At 35.4% G+C, this 24,501-nt stretch overlaps 1 protein-coding gene across 1 annotated transcript in view; it reads left to right on the forward strand.

The window, feature by feature from the left end:
• Positions 1-8,257: 8,257 nt before the first annotated feature.
• The window catches only part of LOC133320945 (protein son of sevenless), a 69,693-nt gene continuing 53,449 nt past the window's right edge, over positions 8,258-24,501 (forward strand). The window contains exons 1-10 of the mRNA XM_061530041.1: positions 8,258-8,359; positions 11,533-11,661; positions 20,151-20,270; positions 20,328-20,465; positions 21,345-21,509; positions 21,569-22,009; positions 22,081-22,313; positions 22,368-22,495; positions 22,557-23,029; positions 23,085-23,513. Of these exons, the coding sequence (XP_061386025.1) occupies positions 8,258-8,359; positions 11,533-11,661; positions 20,151-20,270; positions 20,328-20,465; positions 21,345-21,509; positions 21,569-22,009; positions 22,081-22,313; positions 22,368-22,495; positions 22,557-23,029; positions 23,085-23,513 (2,358 nt within the window). The remainder of the gene's footprint in view (positions 8,360-11,532; positions 11,662-20,150; positions 20,271-20,327; positions 20,466-21,344; positions 21,510-21,568; positions 22,010-22,080; positions 22,314-22,367; positions 22,496-22,556; positions 23,030-23,084; positions 23,514-24,501) is intronic.

Below are 24,501 nucleotides of genomic sequence, written 5' to 3' on the forward strand. Positions count from 1 at the left end.
ATAAAACTGACAAAAGAACATATGCAAAGAAAGAAGCAAAATCGAGAGACAACAGTTATTTTTTTCAAAGCAACTGAAGTCTCCAAACACCAATTCTCAATTATTGCTTGATAAGTCTGACTCTCAGCTCTAATGCTGGTATATGAAACAGTGTCTTTCAAACTGTTTTAAGCTAAATTACTGGGTTGGTAATGCTGATTAATTTTCTGGGAAAAGGAAGGAAAATTAACCCTTTTAATCAAATTTACAAATTATTATTGCCAATATTAAAACATATTAATAATAAAAAATGGAAACAATTAATTATACTGGAGCAACCAATCTTGGCCGGAGAATAACGGTACTGTATACCACGGTATTAAAAAAAAGAACCAGTGGTCATCGCCATATATATTAATAACAATAACAACTTACATTTCAGCTGGATCCATCGATGAAAGGCCTTTCACTGTAGGAACTCGATGCTGTAACTTATAATCTCTTTGGAAGATGTATGTTATGATGATTTAATAAAGGCAAAATAATATGATCACTAGTTTCACACCTTCCCAATGTTCTTGATAATAATGGTGACTTTGTTATTTTCTTAATTCTTTCTTTAGTTTAGTTTAGATCACAAATAACTGTGTTAATATCGATAGCCACACACACTCAAACATAATCATTGGATCGAAATAATTAAATTAATATTCTAAAAAAATGTCTTTTTCTTGGATCTTCAAATATCGTTTTTCATCAATTCAGAACTTTTCATCACAAGATTCCCTCGTTTCTTTTAACTGTTGTATATTCCACCTGATCTCAACCGATTCCGAACCACGAGGCGAGATGCTGTATAATATGCAGTTGATCACTATGAACACGCCAAGAGAACTGATCGACAGTAACTCTCCCCAACGGGAGAATAGGTCACCAAATATCTATTTGCTCGTGGTGAATTCAGACCTAACAAAGAATGTAAATATATTTGCGAAACCGCCTACAACATGTCTCAATTATCTATGTTCAACGATACCACGATAGAATAGCCTAACTTCAGGATGAATAAAACACTGCATTATCCATCTTCATTTATGCATGTAGTAGACACTTAATTCTGACAAAAAGAAAGTGCATCACAAGCGCCATTACATTTACCCCAAACCAAAATCAAGCTTCCGTGTTAGAAGGACAGGGAAGCTGATACCGCTTGGCGGATGTCCTTAGCATGGTAATTACCTATGGGCTTGCCTTGTAAATCCTCCAATTCACAATATGAATTACCAAGTTTCTTCCTAACACGAGCCTTGACAAACGTTGGAGCTAATTTCGCATTAAATCCTTGTTCGAAATTGCTTTGACGGAAATTTCTCCGGAAAACCTCTTGTCCAACATCATCAAAAGAAACATCACGACATCGCAAGTTGTATGCCTTCTGATTACGCTCAAATTGTTTCCTCATTACCTCACCAGCTTTTTGACGTATAATCTCGAACGAATCAGATTTTTTAAACCGCACTGTGCGATCTTCGAGCATACCCAAATTCCTAAGGAGCCTATATGTAGAACCATTGGTCACCATATGCTGTCCAAAAGCCATTAAATATGGTGATGTACGAATCGAAGAATGTATGGTCGACCGAAGGGCACATGCAATTCTAGTGAGATTCTCATCCCAATCTTTCTGGTCCTCTCGAACATAGGCTTTTAATGCAGAAATAACGGATCTATTCACTCTCTCAGACGCGTTAGCCTGAGGAGAGTGGACACCGTGTATATATGAGAAACACCATAACTTTTCAATAAACCATTAAATTTGTTAGCTTTGAAATGGGTCCCGTTATCGGAAACAATTACCTCCGGAGCGCCAAAAGTGTGAAATAACGACTCTTCGAGATACTTAACCACAACGTCGGCGGTAAATTTCTTCACTGGTTGTAGAAAACAATATTTAGAAAAATGGTCCAAGACAATGAAAATACCTATAGAACCTGATCTTGACCTGGGATACGGACCTAAAAAATCTACATATAGCTTCTGGAAAAATCTGTGAGTTTCACCAGTTTTCCCCATAGGCGGTCTCATGACAAAATTAGGATGTTTAGTAGCTTTGCATGTATCGCACGAAATTACATAATTCCTTACGTCATTTACCATGTTAGGCCAAAAATAATATCTTCTTAAGCATTCGAGGGTTTTGTTAATGCCCGAGTGCGATGAAAGTGGATCATTGTGGTGTTTCATAAACAACTCTGGAACCAACTCCGATGGAACCCAAAGCTTCCATGCAAAATCATCCATTGTTTGGTCACCCGTCGCATGTTCCATCCTTCTGTACAAAAAACCATCAACAATCTTTAAATCAGGAGCGTTGTTTATGTTATTTTGAACCCGTTGCAACAAATCTTTATAGCTTTCTGATTGAAAATGAGGCCATGTAAGGTCTAAGAAAACTGCTTGATCATTTTCCAATTCACCAATACAGTCTATGTACAATAAACTGTCAGAGTTAGCACGGGAAAGAGTATCCGGAACTACGTTCTGCGTACCCTTACGATGTTCAATTTTAAAATGGAAACCCTGAAGTTTCAAAGCCCATCTGGCCAGCTTTGTACTTAAGTCACTCTGGGACATGAGCCATTTCAACGAAGCATGATCCGTTATCACTGTGAACTCATGTCCCTCGACATAAGCTCGAAATTTTTTAATGCTTAGCATTGCTGCCAAACATTCTTGTTCGGTTTCTTCGACATAAATGCCATCGGAAACTCATCACCCTCCCCATTCTTCTGCACCAATACGGCTCTTTCCCTGTTTTGCTAGCATCACAGTGAATAAAAAATGGCTGTGAAAAATCAGGACTATGCATCCATCTTGTGCACAGCTCCTGTGCACAAGATGGACTTCAAATCTTCAAAGGCTTTTTGGGCCTCTCCATTCCAAGAAAATCTACGATTTGCTTTTATTAAGTCAGTTGAAGGGGCAGAAAGCGCAGCGTAGTTCCGAATAAATTTTCTGTACCATCCCGACATTCCTAAAAACCGGCGAATTTGCTTAACAGACTTAGGTGTTGGAAACTCTGAAATAGCAGCAACTTTATCCGGGTCTGTTCGGATAACTCCATTTCCCACAACATGACCAAGGTAACGTACCTCTTGTACACAAAATTTACTTTTTTCAACGTTGATAGTCAATCCAGCCATTCTCAAACTTCGAGCTACCTCCGCTAGAACCTCAACATGTCGCTCAAAAGTTGGAGATACCACAAGAAGGTTATCCAGATATACAAACACTTCTGTCCTGAGAGCCGCTGGTATCACTCGGTCCATAAGCCTGCACATGGTTTGGGGTGCATTACATAGCCCAACTGGCATGACCTTAAAGTGATATAGAGGTCTCCCAGGCACAGTAAATGCTGTTTTATCCTTCGATGACTCATCAAGTGGTATTTGCCAAAAGGCATCCTTGAGATCTAGGCTACTTATGTACTCGGATTTAGGAAGGCGGCTAAGTATTCCATCTATATAAGGGAGCGGATAGGCATCCCCCACAGTCAGAGAATTAAGCTTTCTGCTGTCCAAACATAACCTATTCTTGCCTGGTTTCCGGTGCAAAACCACAGGCGAAGACCAAGCACTAGTAGATTCTTCTATGACCCCCATAGAGAGCATCCGATCTAACTCCTCATAAATCAATTTTTCAATAGCCGGTGAAACAGGAAAGTGCCTCTGTTTCACTGGCTTGGCATCGCCTGTGTCAATATTATGGAATAAAATGTTGGTTCTGCCTAACCCTTCCTTTGAGAACGACGGAAATAACCCAATGACACGCTGTATATCAACTTGTTGTTGCTGAGAAAGAAGTTTATCACCAAGTATTTCATCCACGTTGCTTAGTGAATAAACGTAGTCCAAACCAACTGTAATAGTACGTTTACATTGTACCGGATTTCGTTAACCCAGTAGGTTTAAATTGTCAATTCCATTGTATATATGCCAAATAAATCCTCATAAAATAGGTTAACCCTGTAAAAAGTTCTAATGTAAATGCCGTTTAAGCGTGCTAGGAAGCAAATCGAACGACTTCCAAAAATCGATACCTAGTATCAAATTCTGTGATATACTAGGGACAATGAAGAGTTTAATGTTTTTCTTTTTACCACGAAACACAACATTAGCTTGTAAAACGCCCACAACTCTTTGCGATTTTCCATCAGCTGTCTTTACCGATGTATTAATAGACTTGTAAGGCTCATTGGATGATATAAAGTCCGCGTCCGCTTGAGATCCTAAACAACTAACGGATGCTCCTGTATCGAGCATGCCTATCATTCGTTTGCCTAATATTTCTACTTCCGCATATGGCCGTACATCATGTTTTCGATCAAGAACAGAAACTGAGAAACTCTTTTTTATATTTTTAACTTTTTTCCAAAAATCCTTGATTCTTCGACTGGACCTACTAGGCTTATAATCCTCACCAAAAATTCTATTCCTAACACTTAAATAATTTCGCAAGCGTTCAAGGAATGGTAAAAGGGGACAAGGGCCATTTCTAGTAACGAATTCCGAATTTCCGTTTGATTTCACGAGTTTTGGTTTCACAGGGTCAACATCAGATGGAAAGGTGTCATTGGTGATTTTCACTTCTTTTCCGGTTGTTGGTAGCGACAGCACCAAAGGGTGCAGTAAGCTGGGAAGTTTTTTGGATTCCCATTACATTTCCGACAATTTGGTTTATATGTCTGGGGTGCACCACAACCGTAGCAAAATATCGTTCGTTCTGCAAGACAGTCTTGATATCGATGTCCAATAGATCTGCAATTCCAACATGTGAGAGAAATCTCGGCGACCCTTTCTTCTGTTTCCAATAACTCTGGCGGATACTCCGTCTCCTCACCAATTTCTGACAACCGTTTCTGCAACTGACCAATCTTATTGTTTGATATACCGTGCTTCCTATGGATATCCTGCATAAAAAATTCCCTTCGGCGACATATTTCTCGTAATTGACCTATTGAGCTAATCCCCATGTTTAATATTTCATGTTGAATTTCTGGCAACAGGTTTCTCCTCAGAATTTCAACTAAAGTCTTTTCATTTAACGGCTGATCTAATCTATCCACAAGATCAATTACCGATTCATAAAATGAATCAAATGATTCATGTGGTTTCTGGCGCCGGTCCCTTGTCATTTCCCTATAGTCTACGTCCGTCCTGGAATCTTTATATTGACGTCTTAAAGCGTCACACAAATCAGGCCAAGTGACCCTGGTGACTGTTTTATGAAAACGCCAGAACCAGTCATTGGCTTTTCCTTCAAAAAGCGCTGAAGCATTTCCACATAATATTTCGAAATTTCCACCTAACGTTTGATTGGTTAAAGCTTCTATTCTGTATATAAAATTATCTACTGGCAGACAATTTGAACCTCTACTAAACTTCAACTTCCTATTAAACATAATCTGACTCACTTTGTCAGGCCTAAATAGCAAATCACAGATAGTAGACGGGGTATTCGAATTCTATCGATTTCCTACATCCCTATTAGATGAAGAGTCATTGTGGTTAATGGAAGTGTTCCTGGGAGCAGAGGGTAAACCTAATAGCTGTTCCAGAGTTCTTTGCTCCACGTCAGGTAACGTTTGCATTGTCGGAACTCTGTTCGAATTTGGTGATGATGTATTAGGATTCTGGGCGTTATTCAACCGCGACAAATTAGCTTCAATGCTTTTTTCAACCAGTTGTGAAATTGACTACCTAGATTTGAAGGAAATAGTGCCTGCTGAGTTGCTACCGACCTTGTAATCATATCCTCAATATTGTTTACAGAGATGTTGGGAATTGCTGGTGACAAAGGGGCTGGTATATGTTCGGCTTGAACACGAGATTCATCGGCAGATTGTTGATTGCAATCTGTTGATCTATTAGAATCAAATGACTTTGCTTTCGATGCGGACCTCGTTATAATTGGAGATGAGGGTTTGGATTTAGCAGATTGTGAAGAAGAAGATCCTTTGTAATTCTACTACTACAAACGGGGCAATTTGTATTATTTCGCATATTATTAGATATACAGATTCGGTGAAACAAATGTCTGCATATTGACTCAGTCAACGCTATGATAGCTGACTTGCAAACACAACAAATTGGTACACTTTTCTCAGCTGCTACTGAAGCAGGTATATTTACATCACTTCTAGCAAGTAGCATTTTCAACGCTATATGTAACAAAAATGGAATATTTTCTAAATATTAAACAACATATGTATGTGATTATGATATAATAAATAATCAAATAATTTGTGTTAAAAATTTTATAGAAATGTCTGTGTTTGACCTTTTCCCAGCAACCGAGGTTATTAGGGGTTTATAAATGGCTTAAAAATCAATATATGTTCTTAGAAAAAAGAAAAGAGAAGAAACTACAAGATTACATTTACACTGGATATAAAAATCGTCGATAATTTTTACATTATCCAAATTGTAAAAAAAATATAGAAACATGTTAACAAAATTCATCAGAAGGTCAGCTTTAGACAATTGGTCCAAGGAACTGAATTCCTCTTATCCGAAATCCTGGAAACAAATTTCTTGGCAGAAGTAACGAGTAAAAAATGCAGGGTTACATTCAACAGCACTATGGCATATAATGAATAGTAAATTCCACAGACATTATTTTATCCCGTGAAAGGGGGAAAATAGAATAAAGAAGTAAAGATATGAAATAGGAGCTGAGTGACAGAACACAATATGTAAAATATTAGGCTGTTTGATCTAAAAAATAGAACTAATTTCATATATCAATCACTCGGGCCCCACGTTGGGCGCCAAAAATTTATTTCTGTAGCATATAACCAATATAAATCATCGTAAAGTTCGTAGAAAAATCACGAAACTACTCCTAGTATAGACCTAAGTGGCGATGGCATGCTTAGTTTCCACAGCCTTATTGCTCGTCGGTGGGTGGGGTTTTTGCCAAGGTCTAATAGAGATACAATATAAATTTTATTTTATCTTAGCATGCTGAGAAATGGAATAATTTAGAAAGGAAGAACAACTATTATATTTTAAATCATGGTTAGCTAGTGCTGATGTTGCACCAACTTACAAGCCCTCCCATCCATGTTACCCAACATCCGTTGCAATATTCCGGTAACCCTTCTTCGTACCCCCTACCAATAACCTGCGCCTACAAAGGTCAAACTAATAACAGATTCAGTTCATGGCAATTTTAGCCAACAATTTTATGCTAACTTCAAAAATAATCATTTTATAAACTAACAAAATTAAATATGAACAAATGGTAACATTAAACAATAACATAAATTAAACATCTTAATAATATAAGGACTTAATATTATAAACATTTTTCTTTCTCAATAATATGTGTGGGTATCGATCCCAATAATAATCAAACTATCACAGCTGATAATTCTACTAAGTTCAATGACCTCGTCTACCAACTTTTACTTTATGCAAACGAAAGGAAAACAATAATAAAATTGACAAAAGAACATATGCAAAGAAACAAGCAAAATCGAGAGACAACAGTTATTTTTTTTCAAAGCAACTGAAGTCTCCAAACACCAATTCTCAATTATTGCTTGATAAGAATAGAGAATATTCCATCCACAAAATGTAGCCAAGCTCTCTGTATGGGAGTGATGAATATTGGGATTAGGATATACTGGAGCAACCAAACATGGCCGGAGAATAACGGTACTGTATACAACGGTATTAAAAAAAGAACCAGTTCCATATTAAAGTACATAAATGAGAAAACGCTCAAGATTGGTCATCGCCATATATATTAATAACAATAACAATTTACATTTCAGCTGGATCCATCGATGAAAGGCCGTTCACTCTAGGAACTCGATGCTGTAACTTATAATCTCCTTGGAAGTTGTATGTTATGATGATTTAATAAAGGCAAAATAATATGATCACTAGTTTCACACCTTCCCAATGTTCTTGATAATAATGGTGACTTTGTTATTTTCTTAATTCTTTCTTTAGTTTAGTTTAGATCACAAATAACTGTGTTAATATCGATAGCCACACACACTCAAACATAATCATTGGATCGAAATAATTAAATTAATATTCTAAAAAAAATGTCTTTTTCTTGGATCTTGTTTGGATATCGTTTTTCATCAATTCAGAACTTTTCATCACAAGATTCCCTCGTTTCTTTTAACTTTTGTATATTCCACCTGATCTCAACCGATTCCGAACCACGAGGCGAGATGCTGTATAATATGCAGTTGATCACTATGAACACGCCAAGAGAACTGATCGACAGTAACTCTCCCCAACGGGAGAATAGGTCACCAAATGTCTATTTGCTCGTGGTGAATTCAGACCTAACAAAGAATGTAAATATATTTGCGAAATTATGTTTTTTTTCAAAGCAAGAGAATAGCATCAATATTCACCTATTAAACAAATGGTTAAGCCGGCACCAAATCTGTATATTGGTTCGGCAGGATATACGATAAAACAATTGATTCAAAGCTTTGGGAACAAAAACTCCTTGAAGCAAGAAAAAAGCCAGAACTCTAAGACCAAGATCTTTCCTTTTTATGACAATTTCCAAGGGTTACACAATGACAAAAAAGTTAACAGCAAATTTCAATTTTTTTCAATTTCAATTTTTATTAATCCAAAATTAACAAATTATCTAGTGTAAGATATGTACATTACAAGGTTTGAGATATATCAAAAAGATTTACAACAAATAGTATGCTCTAAATTGTATGTTTTCATTAATATATGATTTGATCGATTTAAGGCAAAAAGGATTGTAAAAACCTTATATGAATTTTTAAAATTTAAAGGGTCATGATTTAAAAATATAAGTTCACAATTTAATTATTTTTAAAGAAAAATAATTAACTATTGATCTATATTTTTGCATGGTGATTAACATTTCTATTATAAATATATATCGCAACACTCTCTTAATATTTCATAAGGAGAATCTAAAAGTTTTTGGAAATAGTTTTCATTAATTCTGTTTATAAAATCGATTATGAGTTCGTAACCAGTATCTTCATGTAGTATTGTCGTTGGGTAGCGCCAAGGTTTGTTGAATATCATCTTCAAGCATTTATTCTGGATGATTTGCAGTCGTTTGAGATGCGTTTTTGCTGCTCCATGCCATACTGGTGAGGCGAATGACATTATGGGTCTGATGACACATTTATATAATAGGTTTTTATTTTTGAGAGAAAGATAGGAGCGCTTGTTCAAAAAGGGCCATAATGCTCGGAATGCAGTGATAGTTAACAGCAAATGAAAATTAGGAAAGTAACAAATATATATATATATATATATATATATATTTGAAAGATTCACTAATTCAAACAATTTTACTTACTGCCTTGTATTTTTCCTCAGCAAATAGCTCGATTAAACGGAAAATAATAGCAGTGGATTCGCAATGACAAACGTTGTCATACTTGTACAATAAATAATTTCAATATTAACTATTTAGGTTTTAGGAAAAATTCTTGCGTACTGTTCAGCTATCAAATATAAGTGAGAAAAATGGCTACCAAATCACTACCTTTTCTAGCCTCGGTTTTATTTCCAACAGAAAATACATTCTTATTTGCACAAACAGGCAAAAAAAATTTCAATATGTCTTCCCCAAAATGAAACAAAGCTACAACCGCCTACAACATGTCTCAATTATCTATGTTCAACGATACCACGATAGAATAGCCTAACTTCAGGATGAATAAAAAAACACTGCATTATCCATCTTAATTTATGCATGTAGTAGACACTAATATAATGACAAAAAGGAAGTGCATCACAAGCGCCATTACATTTGAAAATAGCTTTCACTTATTCTTGGCCAACTAACGTAGATCTGTGCATGGTCCTTCGAGCCGGGCCTTCAGGCCCATTAAAGATAAATTACAAAATCTATATAAAGTGCTTAACCTAATACCCAAAGTGCTTAAAAAACTACCCAAAAATAATAATAAATTCAAAAAATTAAAATATAAATTCATACAATCGTAAATACCATAATAAAAACTACTCCGATCACAAAAATTTGTCCTTGTATTTTAACAAAATATTTTAATGAACCACGCACAAGCGTTGCTTTCTTTACTTGTTTTAAAATATTTTTTTATATAATTTTTTAGACGTGAATTTAAAAAAAAGTTTTGGAAGGCTTACGTAAGTATGAATATTAAAAAAAAAATCAGGGACTACACTTAAGCGGGGAAGATAAAATTGTATTTCTTTAAGCGATTGCATATAGGCATTGATTTAAAAACATAATTTTTTTCAAGGACCAAATATAGACGTGGATTTCGGGAACCACACAAATACGGGGATTCTTTAAAAAATATCAGAGAAAACTAAATTTTTCAGAGCAGATTTTATAAAGTATATTTTTTTATTTAATAAAGTAGGTTCTTTGTGTTTCAATTTCGTCCTGCAATTCTGTTAAATTTGATGCATCTACTCTAAAAAAACATTAATATGACGGCATAATCCTTATTATCCAAACTTACCCTATATGGGACCCGAAATCGCCTTGGTTTGTACATGTTATTTCTAAAAACACATTGTTATTTTTTAGATACATTATTATTATCACTCTTCGATCTTCGTATTTTGAGAAACTGGATTCGGCATCAATGAACATGTAGTTTTCGCACTATTACGTCCCTTCATTGAAAAGTGTATTAGCAAATTCTGTCTTTCGACGTTAATGCGACGTCACAAACTGCGGACCAAAATCCGTTTTTAGTCCATTGACACTTTAAAAAAATGTTTATTTTAACCACACACAAATTTTTCACACAACACGAAAGTTCTCATTTTTATATTTCAACTTTCTAACGTTTTTTAAGAGATTTCAACATTTTGTCGCAAAATGGATTTGATTTTAAATTAACATGTTTGCAATTTGATTAATAAAGAACACGTAAACACGTGAACAATTTTTCCAAAGAGTCGTCAAAAGTTAATTAGAAATACATAAAACAAAGTAATCTATTATCAAAATTTCAATCCGGATTTCAAATAAAACTGCTCATGCGAAACAATAGTAAACTATGTAATAAATCGTTGGAAAGGTGTTGGTAAAATAAAAAAAAAATATTGGCCAAGGTGTATAAGTTGTGACAATCATATGGTTTTAAACTTTTTTCATTTTTGTTTGTGAAACAAATTGTCAAACGCAATTTTGAAATAAAATTTGAATTATTGTTATTAAATTTAAAATGTCATATTTTATTTCAAATAAAACTGCTCATGCGAAACAATAGTAAACTATGTAATAAATCGTTGGAAACGTGTTGGTAAAAATAAAAAAAAAAATATTGGCCAAGGTGTATAAGGTGTGACAATTATATGGTTTTAAACTTTTTTTTCATTTTTGTTAGTGAAGCAAATTGTCAAACGCAATTTTGAAATAAAATTTGAATTATTGTTATTAAATTTAAAATGTCATATTTTATTAATAAAATGGAAAATTATGTCCGTAACAAAAGAATTTGCTGATAGAACGGTTTATTTTTAGTACCTGACCCACCCGGTACTGTGGTATGCCGCCTATTGGAGGAGATGGGCAGAGTTGGTGATATCATCATCGGATGTGACGCCAACGCACATCACTTCCATTGGGGAAGCAGCAACACAAATACAAGAGGTGAGTCCATTTTCGAGTTTATACTTAGCTATAATCTTAGAATTTTCAATAGAGGCAATACACCAACTTTTGTTAATAGGGTGAGAGGTAAAGTCATCGACATAACCCTCACAAATATGGACGACTCTGGGGTCGTAAACTGGGAGATGTCTGAGAAATGTTCCTTTTCGGATCATAGACTCATATCCTTCCAGATTCCTACCTCTAGAGCTAAACAGAAACCCTATAGGAATCCTCGGAAGACGAACTGGGTCAAATTCAAAGCTAAAACAGCAGTCTGTTTTCGGGATCGTAATGATCTCAAAACGACTGAGGATGTTGAATTAGCTGTGAAAAATGTCACGGCCACTCTTCTGAAGAGCTATGAGGCTTCTTGTCCTCTAACATACCCTGGGAAGAAATCTCAGCCGGTATGGTGGTCACAAGACCTTGCAACCTTGCGGAAGGCTGCAAGGAAAGCTTATAATAGAGCTAGTAAGACAAAGCTCAGTACATATTAGGATGTTTATAAAAGACAATTCAATAGGTACAAAGGCGAAATCAATAAAGCTAAACGTGAGTCTTGGGTCTGCTATAGTGTGTCTATCGAAGGAGTCAACGAAGCGGCCAGATTCCGCAGAGTACTATCTAAGGATCCAAAATCCATTGGAAGTATTAAGCGAAGTGATGGTACGTGGACAAACTCTGGTAGTGAGACTCTCGATCTTCTATCATCAACCCACTTTCCTGGTTGTAAGGACTATAGGGAAGATGCGCAGTGTGTGCATCAGCCTACAGTTCGGACGAGGGAAGAGGAGAAGATGATAGAAGCTACTATAAGATACCCAAAACTGATATGGGCGATGAACAGTTTTCAACCCTATAAATCTCCTGGTCCAGATGGTATAATACCGACCATGCTGCAACACGCAGATGAACGAGTAATATCATCTCTGCAGGACATTTTTAGGGCTTGTTTACTTCTGTCGTACATACCAAGTCTAAGGAAAGAGGTTACCGTGACCTTCATCCCGAAAGCCGGGAAGCCGAGTCATACGTTACCTAAAGACTATAGACCGATTAGCCTTTCTTCCTTTCTACTAAAAACTTTAGAAAGGTTACTAGACTCAGAAATTAGAAATACCATTGACCGTAATAAACTTAGTAAATCCCAGCATGCCTACATCAAAGGCAGATCAGTGGATACAGCTCTGCATGAGGTGGTTGGATGCATCGAGAAGAATATGGAGTCCTATGGCTACACGTTGGCAGCATTCCTCGATATCGATTCCTCCATTCTGCTCTTGTAGACATAGGTATTCCCTCACTCCTTACGGAATGGATTGATAAAATGCTGGAAAGCAGAATTATCAACTCATCCTTAGGAGAGAGTTCCGTGAGGAAATCTGTCAACAGAGGCACACCTCAGGGAGGAGTACTTTCCCCCCTTTTGTGGCTTCTGGTGATAAATGAGATACTTATGAAATTCAATCATCTCAGGATAAAGGTTGTAGCCTATGCCGATGATGTAGTCTTGTTGGTTGGGGGTAAGTTTATAACGACAATATCAGACATCCTAGAGGGTGCGCTTTCAGCCCTGTCAAATTGGGCTTGCACCAAAGGTCTTGGTGTAAACCCCACTAAAACCGAATTGGTGCTCTTCACTAGGAAATACAAAATTCCTAGTTTCCGCCTGCCATCACTTGGTGGAGTGACTTTAACCCTTTCTGATGAAGCTTGGTACTGTCCTAGACCGCAAGTTACTGTGGAATAGGAATGTCGAGGAACGCTCCAAGAAGGGATTGCTGGCACTCTATTCATGCAAGAACTCCATAGGCAAGAGTTGAGGATTGAGACCCGGAATTATACACTGGCTGTATACGACGATTGTCTTACCCATACTTACTTATGGATGTCTTGTCTGGTGGCAGGGGGTGAATAAAAAGAAGCTGCTGACAAAACTGAGCCTAGTACAGCGATCGGCTTCGATTCTGATCACCGGAGCATTAAGAAGCACACCACAGGCCGCCTTGATTGCAATCTTGAATCTCCAACCTTTGGATATTCTGATCAAATTCCAGGCGGCCAGGTGTGTCCTGAGACTCCGGGAAACAGATGCCTTGAAATCGCTGAACTATGGTTATGCCAGCATCCTAAACATAACGCCAGGTTATGACCTTTTTAGGGGGGATAGTCATATGAATTTCCTAGTAGGAAATCCTGGACTAGTGGCTCCCTACCTCTACCAGGTCTGTCAATCTTCACAGACGGGTCCAAGATGGAGGAAGGCACTGGCGCAGGCGTCTACTGCAGGGAATTAGGTATACAGAACTCATATAAACTCAACAATGATTGTAGCGTTTTTCAAGCAGAGATTCTTGCAATCACGAAAGCGGCCGAGATAGTAAAAGCACTTAATAACGACATTGCGGGACCGGTGACTATTTACGTAGATAGTCAGGCGGATCTGAAAGCGGTGAAGTCGCATACTATAAACTCGAAAGCAGTTCATGATTGTAAGACCGCTCTGAATGATATACGACAGATAGTTGGGCTATGCTGGGTTCCAGGACATAATGATATTGAAGGGAATGAGATAGCCGACGAGCTTGCTCGAGGGGGGTCACAGTCGTCCAGTCTTCTGATTGAGAGATCTGCGAAACCCCCTATTAGCTATTTCATTCGCAGAATCCGCGCGTTCCATTGCGAGGTAGTCGGCAACAAATGGCTGAGGGAACCTGCTTGCAGAATCTCTAAATCTATCTGGCCAGAATTCTCTCGTAAAAGAACGTCTTCGCTGCTGGATCACAGCAAGAGAGAGATCAAAATCGTTGTGGGGATCATTACTGGTCACTGCAAAGTTAGATCTCTCACTTCTAAGTGGGACTCCAGTGGAGAAGATTACTGTCGTCTATGTGAGGACGAAGAAGAAGTGGAAACAATTGAGCACATCCTCTGCAAATGTCCATCGCTGATCAGCAGAAGACATAAACAGTTTGGATGTTATGAAATTGATAATCTAGTCTTCTTCTCCAAAATAGACCCTAACCAAATTCTAGGCTTTGTCAAAAAATTGACTTGGCTAAAATAATGTCTCTTCCGTTCCCTCGTTCTCACTATTTCTCCCTCTACTCTTCCACTATCTTTTCTTCTTCTCTTTATAGGTATACCTATACATAAAGGATGTACAATGGACATAGTTTCCGAGTGGACGGCTGTTATAACAGCCGTACATCCCTAACCTAACCTAAGGACAATAAGGAACGAATTTGCGGGAAATATGCCATATTAACCCGTATATAATAAAAGAGTTACGAAACAAAATTTTGCCTTTAACACGCCAGATGACCGGACACCAAGAATATCTTCACAATTTAAAATAGAATTCTATTGCGCATTCAATGTTGAAATCAGTTCAACCAACTCATCTTTTCTATTCAGAACAAAAACTTTGGAATCGCATGTGTTGCATGGACTTTTGGCGATAAAACGATGAGGGAATTCAATACAGAACTTTGAAAGACCATATCTCAAGGACATAAGGGCTAGATGTAGAAGGTTTTAAAATTATCAGCATCCAGACAAACACGTTTATTTTTTATATTTATTTTTACCATATGAAACAGTTCTTCCATGTCCACTAAAATTTATAAAAATGCATATTTCATGCGAACGGCATTAATGATCTGAAAAAAATTAGATCATATTTAAGACGTTCATCAAATAGTTTAGAAATTTTCCAAGTTGATACATTTGATATCTTCGACAATGGCCAATGCATCCAAATATTCTTCATTTTGTTAAACGACAAAGTTCATGAATATTCATTGGTCTTATAAAAGATGGTCCGCAATACATAATCTTCTCTTTGTAGGAGTATGATTTGGGTTGAAAAAACGGACATCCTTCTCATTTGCCGCCCGAAATGAAAGGTTGATTTTTTGCTAGTGAAAACGCTCTTAAATTTGGACGATTATCCTCGATTTTCCAAGAATATGTTTTTCTTGTAGAAGTTGTTAAAACATTAATTATTATTTTGTTGTTGTTTTCTAATATTTCTTGTCAAAAAATAATTGTCGGCATGACAATAATTCTATAACAACAATATTGTTTTTGTAAAATGTTAGTTGTTGTATCTGATGCATACACCTTATTAAATACACCTTGATATTGGCTATATTTCTAGACTTCAAAAGTGTATTTGAAACGGTAGACAGAAATATCCTATTAAAGAAACTTTACGCTATTGGAGTGCGATATATCGAACTAGAGTTGTTTAAATCAAATCTATCCGCAAGGATCGATCCTGGGTGCTCTTTAAAAATAGTGAAATAGTCCTAGTGTCATCATCATGACACTTTGATATACGTAGAAGGAGATTCAGATGAAGAATGTCAACATAGAACATATAATTAAATGGCTAAAAATGAACAAGCTAAAGCTAAACGAACAAAATACAAAAATGTTGGAATTAAATGTAATTAAACCGTTAAATTTTGATACTAATAGTACGTTTACATTTAACCGGATTTCGTTAACCCAGTGGCAAATAAATCCTCATAAAGTAGGTTATAGTACGTTTACATTTAACCGGATTTCGTTCAATTGTCAATTCCTTTGCATATATGTCAAATAAATCCTCATAAATAGGTTAACCCGGTAAAAAGTTCTAATGTATATGCCGTTTAATGGTAATATTATAGAAAAAGTGAACCAAATTAAATACCTCGGTTTCATAATAGTCAAGAGGAACTATACTATATATGAATTGTACTATATGCCATAGAACTATGCCAAAATGTTGATTCAAAGCGCAGACATAATTCAAAATGCGAATTACCGATACGAATGATGTCGGAGGAAGCACTAGTGTCTTGAAACAAAAATTTTAGGTTTATTGCGGGAAACATACGAGAAGACCTTTTAATTATTTGTTTCTGTCATCCGAGCCATTAATCTCATCTTTTTCAACAAAGTCATTTGCATTACAATTTTTTACTTTTCATTTATCATTTTCAATTTTACTAAAAAAGTTTGAAAATTTTATAAATATTTTTTAACTGTGAAAATTAATTTATTTTCAATAAATGCTCTCAATTCGCTTCCTAATTAATGGTCGAACAACGAATGAGAGAGCGAAGAACGCACGTATGTACTGGACATTAGGGGATGAAGACATTTACTTACATTTAGAACATTTCATACCAGAAAATGTAGAAGAATTTATAATAAATTATTATTATTATTTTAAATATATATTAGTATTCTTATGACGTTTTGTAATTAGTGCAAAATATCTATTTGAACCTAGTGGTTCAAATTCTTTGTAATTATTACAAAGAATTTGTCATCTTCAATCTTAACAAGAGGTGCCCGAAACACTCTTTCGAGTCGTTCCTCAAAATATTACCCAAATAGGTATTCGGTACCTCTAAATTAATAAATTATATTTACATTTTTATTATTAAAAAGTCATAAAAAATGCCACGCCCGTTTTTTGGAACAATGAATGATTTCAAATATATAATCCTATTATGTGTTTCCCTCTTTACTTTTTTTAATTCGCGTCAACGCGCGCAAATATTTTAAATATACCCTCTAAGAAAAATAAACGTAACGCATTTTGCGAAACGAAAACGGGCCGCCAATTCGCTAACACATGCAATTAATTCTGTGCAAAAGGCTTCGCAAATGTGCCGTTTTTACGGTAGGAGCTTTTCTCGGATTTTTCCTGCCCATAGAGAACTCTCTGTGCCATATTACAGCTAATTTGATCGCAAAATGTGTATTATAGGAAAAAATAACATAAATCGGGAGGGACGGTTATATGGGCACTATATGAAAACTTGGACCCAGGGACCTCATTTCCGATACCAGTATTGATATAAAAACCAAATTTTGGCAGCCTATATTAAGTGGTTCGCCAGTTAATGAGTTTATATTTTTGGGTAAATACTCAAAATAGGGGTATCTTTGTATGAGGGCTACCAGAAAACGTGTACCTAGATCTATACATTTTTGCATGGACTCATGCAAAATTAGCCAAATTTTGGCCGCCTATGCCAATTGGTTTTGCAGTTAATGAGTTTATACCCGTAAAACTATCCATTCTAAATGTACGTTTAGATTTACGAAATCAGTTCGATCTCAAATGTCAATTCTATTGCTTATACGTCAAATATAATCTACTGGATTTGTGAACAGGATAAACGTTGGGTATACGCAATGAAATTGACATTTTAGATCGGTGGATTTTATAGTCTAAACGTAGCCTAAGTCGATTTGATAACAGAAACCCAGAAATAGGGTAACTGATCATCACGTCAGATTCATTTTTTAATACAGAATGTACAATGGCCAAATTTCCCAACGCGAGGATAACCGTTTTTTGCTGTCGTTAAAAAGTGGTTCCAATATGCAAAGGACTGGCAGAGGAAACTCGCAGTCAAAATAAACGGTTAATTGTATTTTAGTTCCTCAGATTGAAGTGAAATCTTTCAGTTTTAGTTTTTAATTCTACAACACATATTTATATTACTTTTGTAGTTTGCCGTTTTTTAGAGAGTATTTAACTCCGAAGCGCAACACACATCAACCTTAAAGGGCTAAGCGGAAAGTTGGGGTTGTGCGTTTTTTGAAGGGATAACCAGAATGTTCGCGTTAGGCGTTTTTGTTACCGCGTTAACGCACGCATATAACATATATGTAAAGGGGTAAGCCGAATGGTCGCATTGAGCCATCCGTCGCGTTATATGTTATCGAAAATACAACAACCACAAGGAAACGATAACACAAACGCTCGAAGTTGTTGTGCGCTGCGCTTCGGAGTTAAATATATTTTAACTTTTTGGGTGCGTTAACGCGATAACAAAAAACGCTCAACGCGAACATTCTGTTTAGCCTTTAACTTTGAAGCGTAACGCACATTAACTTCAAGCCTTTGTGTTATCGTTTCCTTGTTAACGGTGTTAGCGCGACGGATGGCTCAACGCGCACAAAACGTTAAAATATATTTATCTCCGATGCGTAACACATATCAACTTCGAGCGTTTGTGTCATCTTTTCTTTGTGGTGTTAAGGGCTAAGCAGAATGCTCGCGTTGAACCATCAGTCGCGTTATGTGTTATCGAAAATACAACAACCACAACGCGTTGCACTTCGGAGTTAAATATATTTTAACTGGGGGTTTATGTAAGGGTTCTAAATCTACAGAGTTGATTTAAGGGGAAACATATACGTGGTTTCAGGCATGGCATTGTATGAAATGTTAATTTATAAAGGAATATCAGAATCAAACTTGGATTTGAAGGCCGTTCTCCTTTATTCTTTTACATTAAACAAAGCCAACTTAACCCAGATAGGTATTTCGGTATAATTCATATAATAACATGTGTTTAATATTGTGAAATTTAGGTAGGGCGGATATGTTTGTAAATTTTATTTTGATTAAAATTGACGAATGTTACGCAAATACAATAAAAACCACAAATATTATCTTCCTATTCATGTTTCTAATAAAAATTCTCCAATCCCTTTGTTGTTGTAATCAACTGTATCAGTGCAAACTTTTTACTAACGGCATTTACATTATAACTTGTTACCAGGTTAACCTACTTCATGAGGATTTATTTGACATACCTAAAATGGAACTGGCATATTAAACCCACTGGATTACCGAAATGCGGAACCATGTAAATGTACTGTTACACTCGTACTTACTGAGTTAATTTCACTGCAAAAGTAAACGAACACAGTTAATGTCATATCTTTCAATGTGAATTTCCCTTTGGAATGTTATGTCACCGCAATTGTTATAGGTAGAACTTCGCATAATGATTTTTAATACTTTTTACAACAATTGTGAGAAAAACAATCGATTTTCAGAACTTCGCGATTTTGTTAGTCTACTGAAAGGAAATTAGTAACATGTTTATTTTTGCCGAAGTTTTTAATGCCTAAGTCCTACAGTATTCGAAAACAAAAACTATATTGCCAATATCTTCAATTCTTAATGGAATGTAGGTGGATATTTACACATTTCCATATATTTAAATGTATACATTTAATGGTTTTATATATGTGTATGTGTGTATCGAGATTGCATATATTTATTATATATATACATATATATGTATAATTGTGTACCTCTTTTCGTAACTCACTCTATAGGATCTGTTAATTTCGCTACAGGATTGTCAAGAATACCTTGTCTGTGAAAACAATTCGGATGTCTATTATTATGCTATTGTTCAAACGCTGGTATCATCGAGGTTGAAATTGCAGAAATACCTCATTTAATAAAAATTTAGAGCAGTTGCAACTACGATGTTTTCTGCACAACATGGAAATATTGCCAGTGGTATAAATATGGGTGAATCGGACGTCTACGACTTTACCAAAAGTGAAAATGTTGCTCGATGGAAGGGCTTGTTTATACCTTCTCTAAAAAAAGTAATGATTCATCTTCCAATAATTAAATAAATGCATTTTTTAAAAAATATTATGTTTAGGTTTTGGAACAAGTTCATCCACGTCTGACTGCTAAGGAAGAGGCATTAATGTTTGTAGAGACGTTGTGCTTACGAATTTTAGCCATGCTTTGCGCAAAACCCCTGCCACATACTGTCCAGGTAATATAGTTCTAAAGCATATCTAGGTAAATGTCGAAAAAGTTTATGTATTTGTAGGATATTGAGGAAAAAGTTCGAAAATATTTCCCATCGCCAATAGATTGTTGGGCATTAAATGAAGCAAAGGAAGCTCTGGTTTCAAAAAAACGTAAATCTGTCCTTCCAACGGATCGTGTTCATACATTACTACAAAAGGTAATTTATAATTGTACTTTTATTTTATAAATTAATAAAAAGATGGAAAACAATTGGGAAACATGCAATGAATGTTTTCCAAAGCAAGCTTTGGCTTAATTTGAGTTAGGGGCTCATCTCCGTGTTTTACCGCAGGTACTGCTCGTCTCCTTGATCACGTATATATATGTGGGAAGACCATACTTCCCCAGATATGGACCTCTGAAGTTCCAGAATTCATATACTCATAACTCATTTATTGCCCGATTGCGGTAAAATCTAAGATGAGCCCCTTAACTCAACTTGTTCCATATTATCTGATATAATTTTGTATTCGTTTTAAATATTTATATTCTTAATTTCACAGCGTAAATATGAACTTGAAAATTATATAGTTTTGCTAATTAATTTTTTTTTCATAAGATACATTTTATTACAAAATATGATACATTGATACATGATACATTTTTTTTTACAAAATATTTAAAAATATGCCAAACCTATCAGGGCTTAATAATTTTTTAAGCTAAGTGATTGGCACATTCCATCGAGTAATTTTTGTTTAAACTTTCATTATTGATTCTTTAGCACACCTCAATCGATTCAATTTATCACTGTAAAAGCAACTGAGAAATTAAAAATTTATAATTCCCAACCATGGTATAATAATAAAAGGTAACTGTAAGTGTTGTTTTACAACTATCTGAAACAACAACCACATGACAATTTGTTGGTAGAAAGTAATAGTAATGCCACTCGAAGACCCAATTCAAAATGTAAAACGAAAATACTTTATATTATTATACCATAGTTTCCAACACCACATAGTTCTCGGTGGTGTAACTTATATGTATATAATAATATTAATATTATAATAACATTAGAAACGTGTTTTTGCAGGACGTTTTGCAATATAAAATTGACAGCTCGGTTTCTGTATTTTTGGTCGCCGTGTTGGAATATATATCCGCGGACATATTGAAACTGGCTGGGAATTATGTAAGGAAAATAAAGCATTGCGAAATATCCAAGGAAGATATTGAAGTAGCAATGTGTGCGGACAAGGTATGCTGGTTAACGCTTTTGTACCTAATTAAATAATAATTGTTGGTAAAATATTGCAGGTTCTAATGGATATGTTTTATCAACCAGACATAAAAACAAATGTTTTACCAAGTCCTTTACCGTCGCTGCCGGCACAGCGTACGAGCACAACGTACGAGGAAGTTGTCAAAGATTTAATCAACGACGAGAAACAATATCAACGTGATTTACACATGATCATTCGAGTTTTTCGAGAGGAGCTCGTTAAAATAGTTAAGGACCCTAAGGAGATTGAAGACATTTTTTCTAACATCTTAGATATATATGAAGTGACGGTAACATTGTTAGGTTCATTGGAGGATGTTATTGAAATGTCCCAGGAACAGAGTGCACCATGTGTTGGCAGTTGTTTTGAGGAGTTAGCCGAAGCTGAAGAGTTCGATGTGTATACCAAATATGCACAAGAAGTTACTTCTCAAACATCAAGAGATGCATTAACGACATTGCTTGCAAAGCCAGACGTAAGGGTGCAAAAATTAAAAAAAAAAAAAAAAAACAAAATAAAAAAACTCATTTTCATACAATTATCTAGGCAATGTCACTAATGTCAGCGGGCCACGGATTCCGAGACGCCGTAAAATATTACTTACCAAAGTTGTTATTGGTACCTATTTGGCACGCGTTTATGTATTTTGATTATATAAAGATATTAATGAAATATAGTCCTTCGCAAGACGATATAGAAAGCTTTGAACAAGTTCAGGGTCTATTGCGCCCATTAAGAAATGACCTAGAAAATATTGTTGCAACGTTGCCAAAGTATGTGTCAACTACAAATATTTGAATATAAACACTTTTATATAGTTTGTTTTATTACAGAGAATCCTGCATTGCAATGAGTAGTAGAGCCCGTAGGCAGCTTGCCATTGAACGGACAAGAGAACTGCAGAACACGGTAGAGCATTTCGATAAAGATGTTGGTCAAAACTGCAATGAGTTTATTCGAGGTACTTGAAGAATATATACAATTTCAATTTGAATAAATAATATTTTTATTATATTTTGCAGAGGATGTCCTAGGAAAACTTGGTTCTGGGAAAAAAATTGCGGAACGCAAGGCATATCTTTTTGATGGATTAATGCTTCTTTGTAAACCTAATACAAAACGTCAAACTACATCGGCAAACTCTCAGGTTTACGAATATAGGCTAAAAGAAAAATTTTATATGAGACGAGTTGAGATAAATGACCGTCCTGACACCGACGATCTTAAATATGCATTTGATGTCGCTCCAAGAGTTCAACCGCCAATAACTCTAGCTGCTAAAAGTTCTTTGCATAAAAATGATTGGATGGCAGATCTAATAATGGTAAATACAAAGTCAATGCTTGATAGAATTCTTGACAGCATTCTATTGGATATCGAAAAGAAACATCCACTACGTATGCCTAGCAGCGACATATATAGGTTCGCCGAACCTGACAGTCCCGATAATATAGTTTTGGAAGAAAGAGAGAGTGCCGGAGTACCATTAATAAAGGTAGTGTTTAGTGTGAATTTGTGTAGATATGATTTTAATATCGAGTCTTTTTTAGGGTGCAACATTGTGTAAGCTCATTGAACGGCTTACTTATCATATTTACGCAGACCCAATGTTTGTACGTACATTCCTTACAACATACCGATATTTCTGTACGCCACAGAATTTACTTTCCTTGCTGATAGAACGCTTTAATATACCTGATCCCAGCGTAGTTTATACGGACAACAGTGATAAAGATTGTGAAACCGATAAACTTCATAAAAATTCTCAAAGGGAGGATTGGAAGCGTTATCGAAAGGAATATGTACAGCCTGTACAATTTAGGGTCTTAAACGTTTTACGACACTGGGTGGACCATCATTTTTATGATTTTGAAAAAGACCCATCATTACTTGAAAAATTGTTGCAGTTCCTAGAAAGTGTAAATGGGAAATCAATGAGGAAATGGGTCGATTCTGTTCTAAAAATAGTCCAAAGGAAGGTAAATGTATAAATTTAAAATTTTTTCAATACAATTATTTTTTCTCAATATTGCAAACACTTAATTTATAACACTATATTTGAATTATATATATATATATAATTATATATATATATATATAATTATATATATATTGCGGGCCCGGCAAACGTTGTCTTGCCCATTTTAGATTTGTTTGTATATCCTACATCATAAGGTGGAGTGTACAGATCTTTGTAATACCTTGGTATTTATCAGAGCACACATAAAGAGAGTGCTGAATATCTACAATTTGATGTTTATGAGCGAGTCTTGTTGCTATTTTCGCATTCAAAGTTTCGGTGTATATACATTTATTAATATTTGGATTTATGGATAAAATGTAATAAACTTATATGCACATATAAGTTTGACTGTCGGAATTAATTACATTTTCCCAATATATTTATAAGACTTCCTCATATCGGTAGTCCAATGTTAACTTAGCTTTTTTACCTCTCACAATTTAAAATAGAGCTTTGAAATTTGCACATGCATTACTACTACTCCTATTGTACACTTTTTAGGGTAGATCCAGTGGCTGTAATTTTTTTATTTCGGATGATCAAAACCTTATAACAAAAATTATCAATATGGTCCAAGATTCCAGTTAGCCCCCATATAATAGTATCGTCCATTGTTTGGTATTTTCTCATGTGGTGTCAAATCTTCCTACCAAAAAATAATATATATCCATTCCCATTGTAGTAGCTGTAATAAGTCATTCCGGAATATTGCGAAAGTTTTGATATAGTCTCTGCATATAGGTTCCCCCATTTTCGGTATTATAACAACTTTGACCGAATTTTCCTTTAGAATTTGACATAACGGATTCCTGTGAATGAAAAACTTATTCCCAGAAATTGTGCACTATAACTTAACGTTTTTAAAAGACGCCGCACATATTTCCCGTTTAATTTTTGGTATGTTAAAGTTCTTAACCCGTTTTACAACCTGAGTGTCTGTAATT

The sequence above is a fragment of the Musca vetustissima genome, unplaced genomic scaffold, assembly GCF_032173495.1.
Source record: "Musca vetustissima isolate MV318-11 ecotype Yass unplaced genomic scaffold, APGP_CSIRO_Mvet_v1 utg69526, whole genome shotgun sequence".
Lineage (NCBI taxonomy): Eukaryota > Metazoa > Arthropoda > Insecta > Diptera > Muscidae > Musca > Musca vetustissima.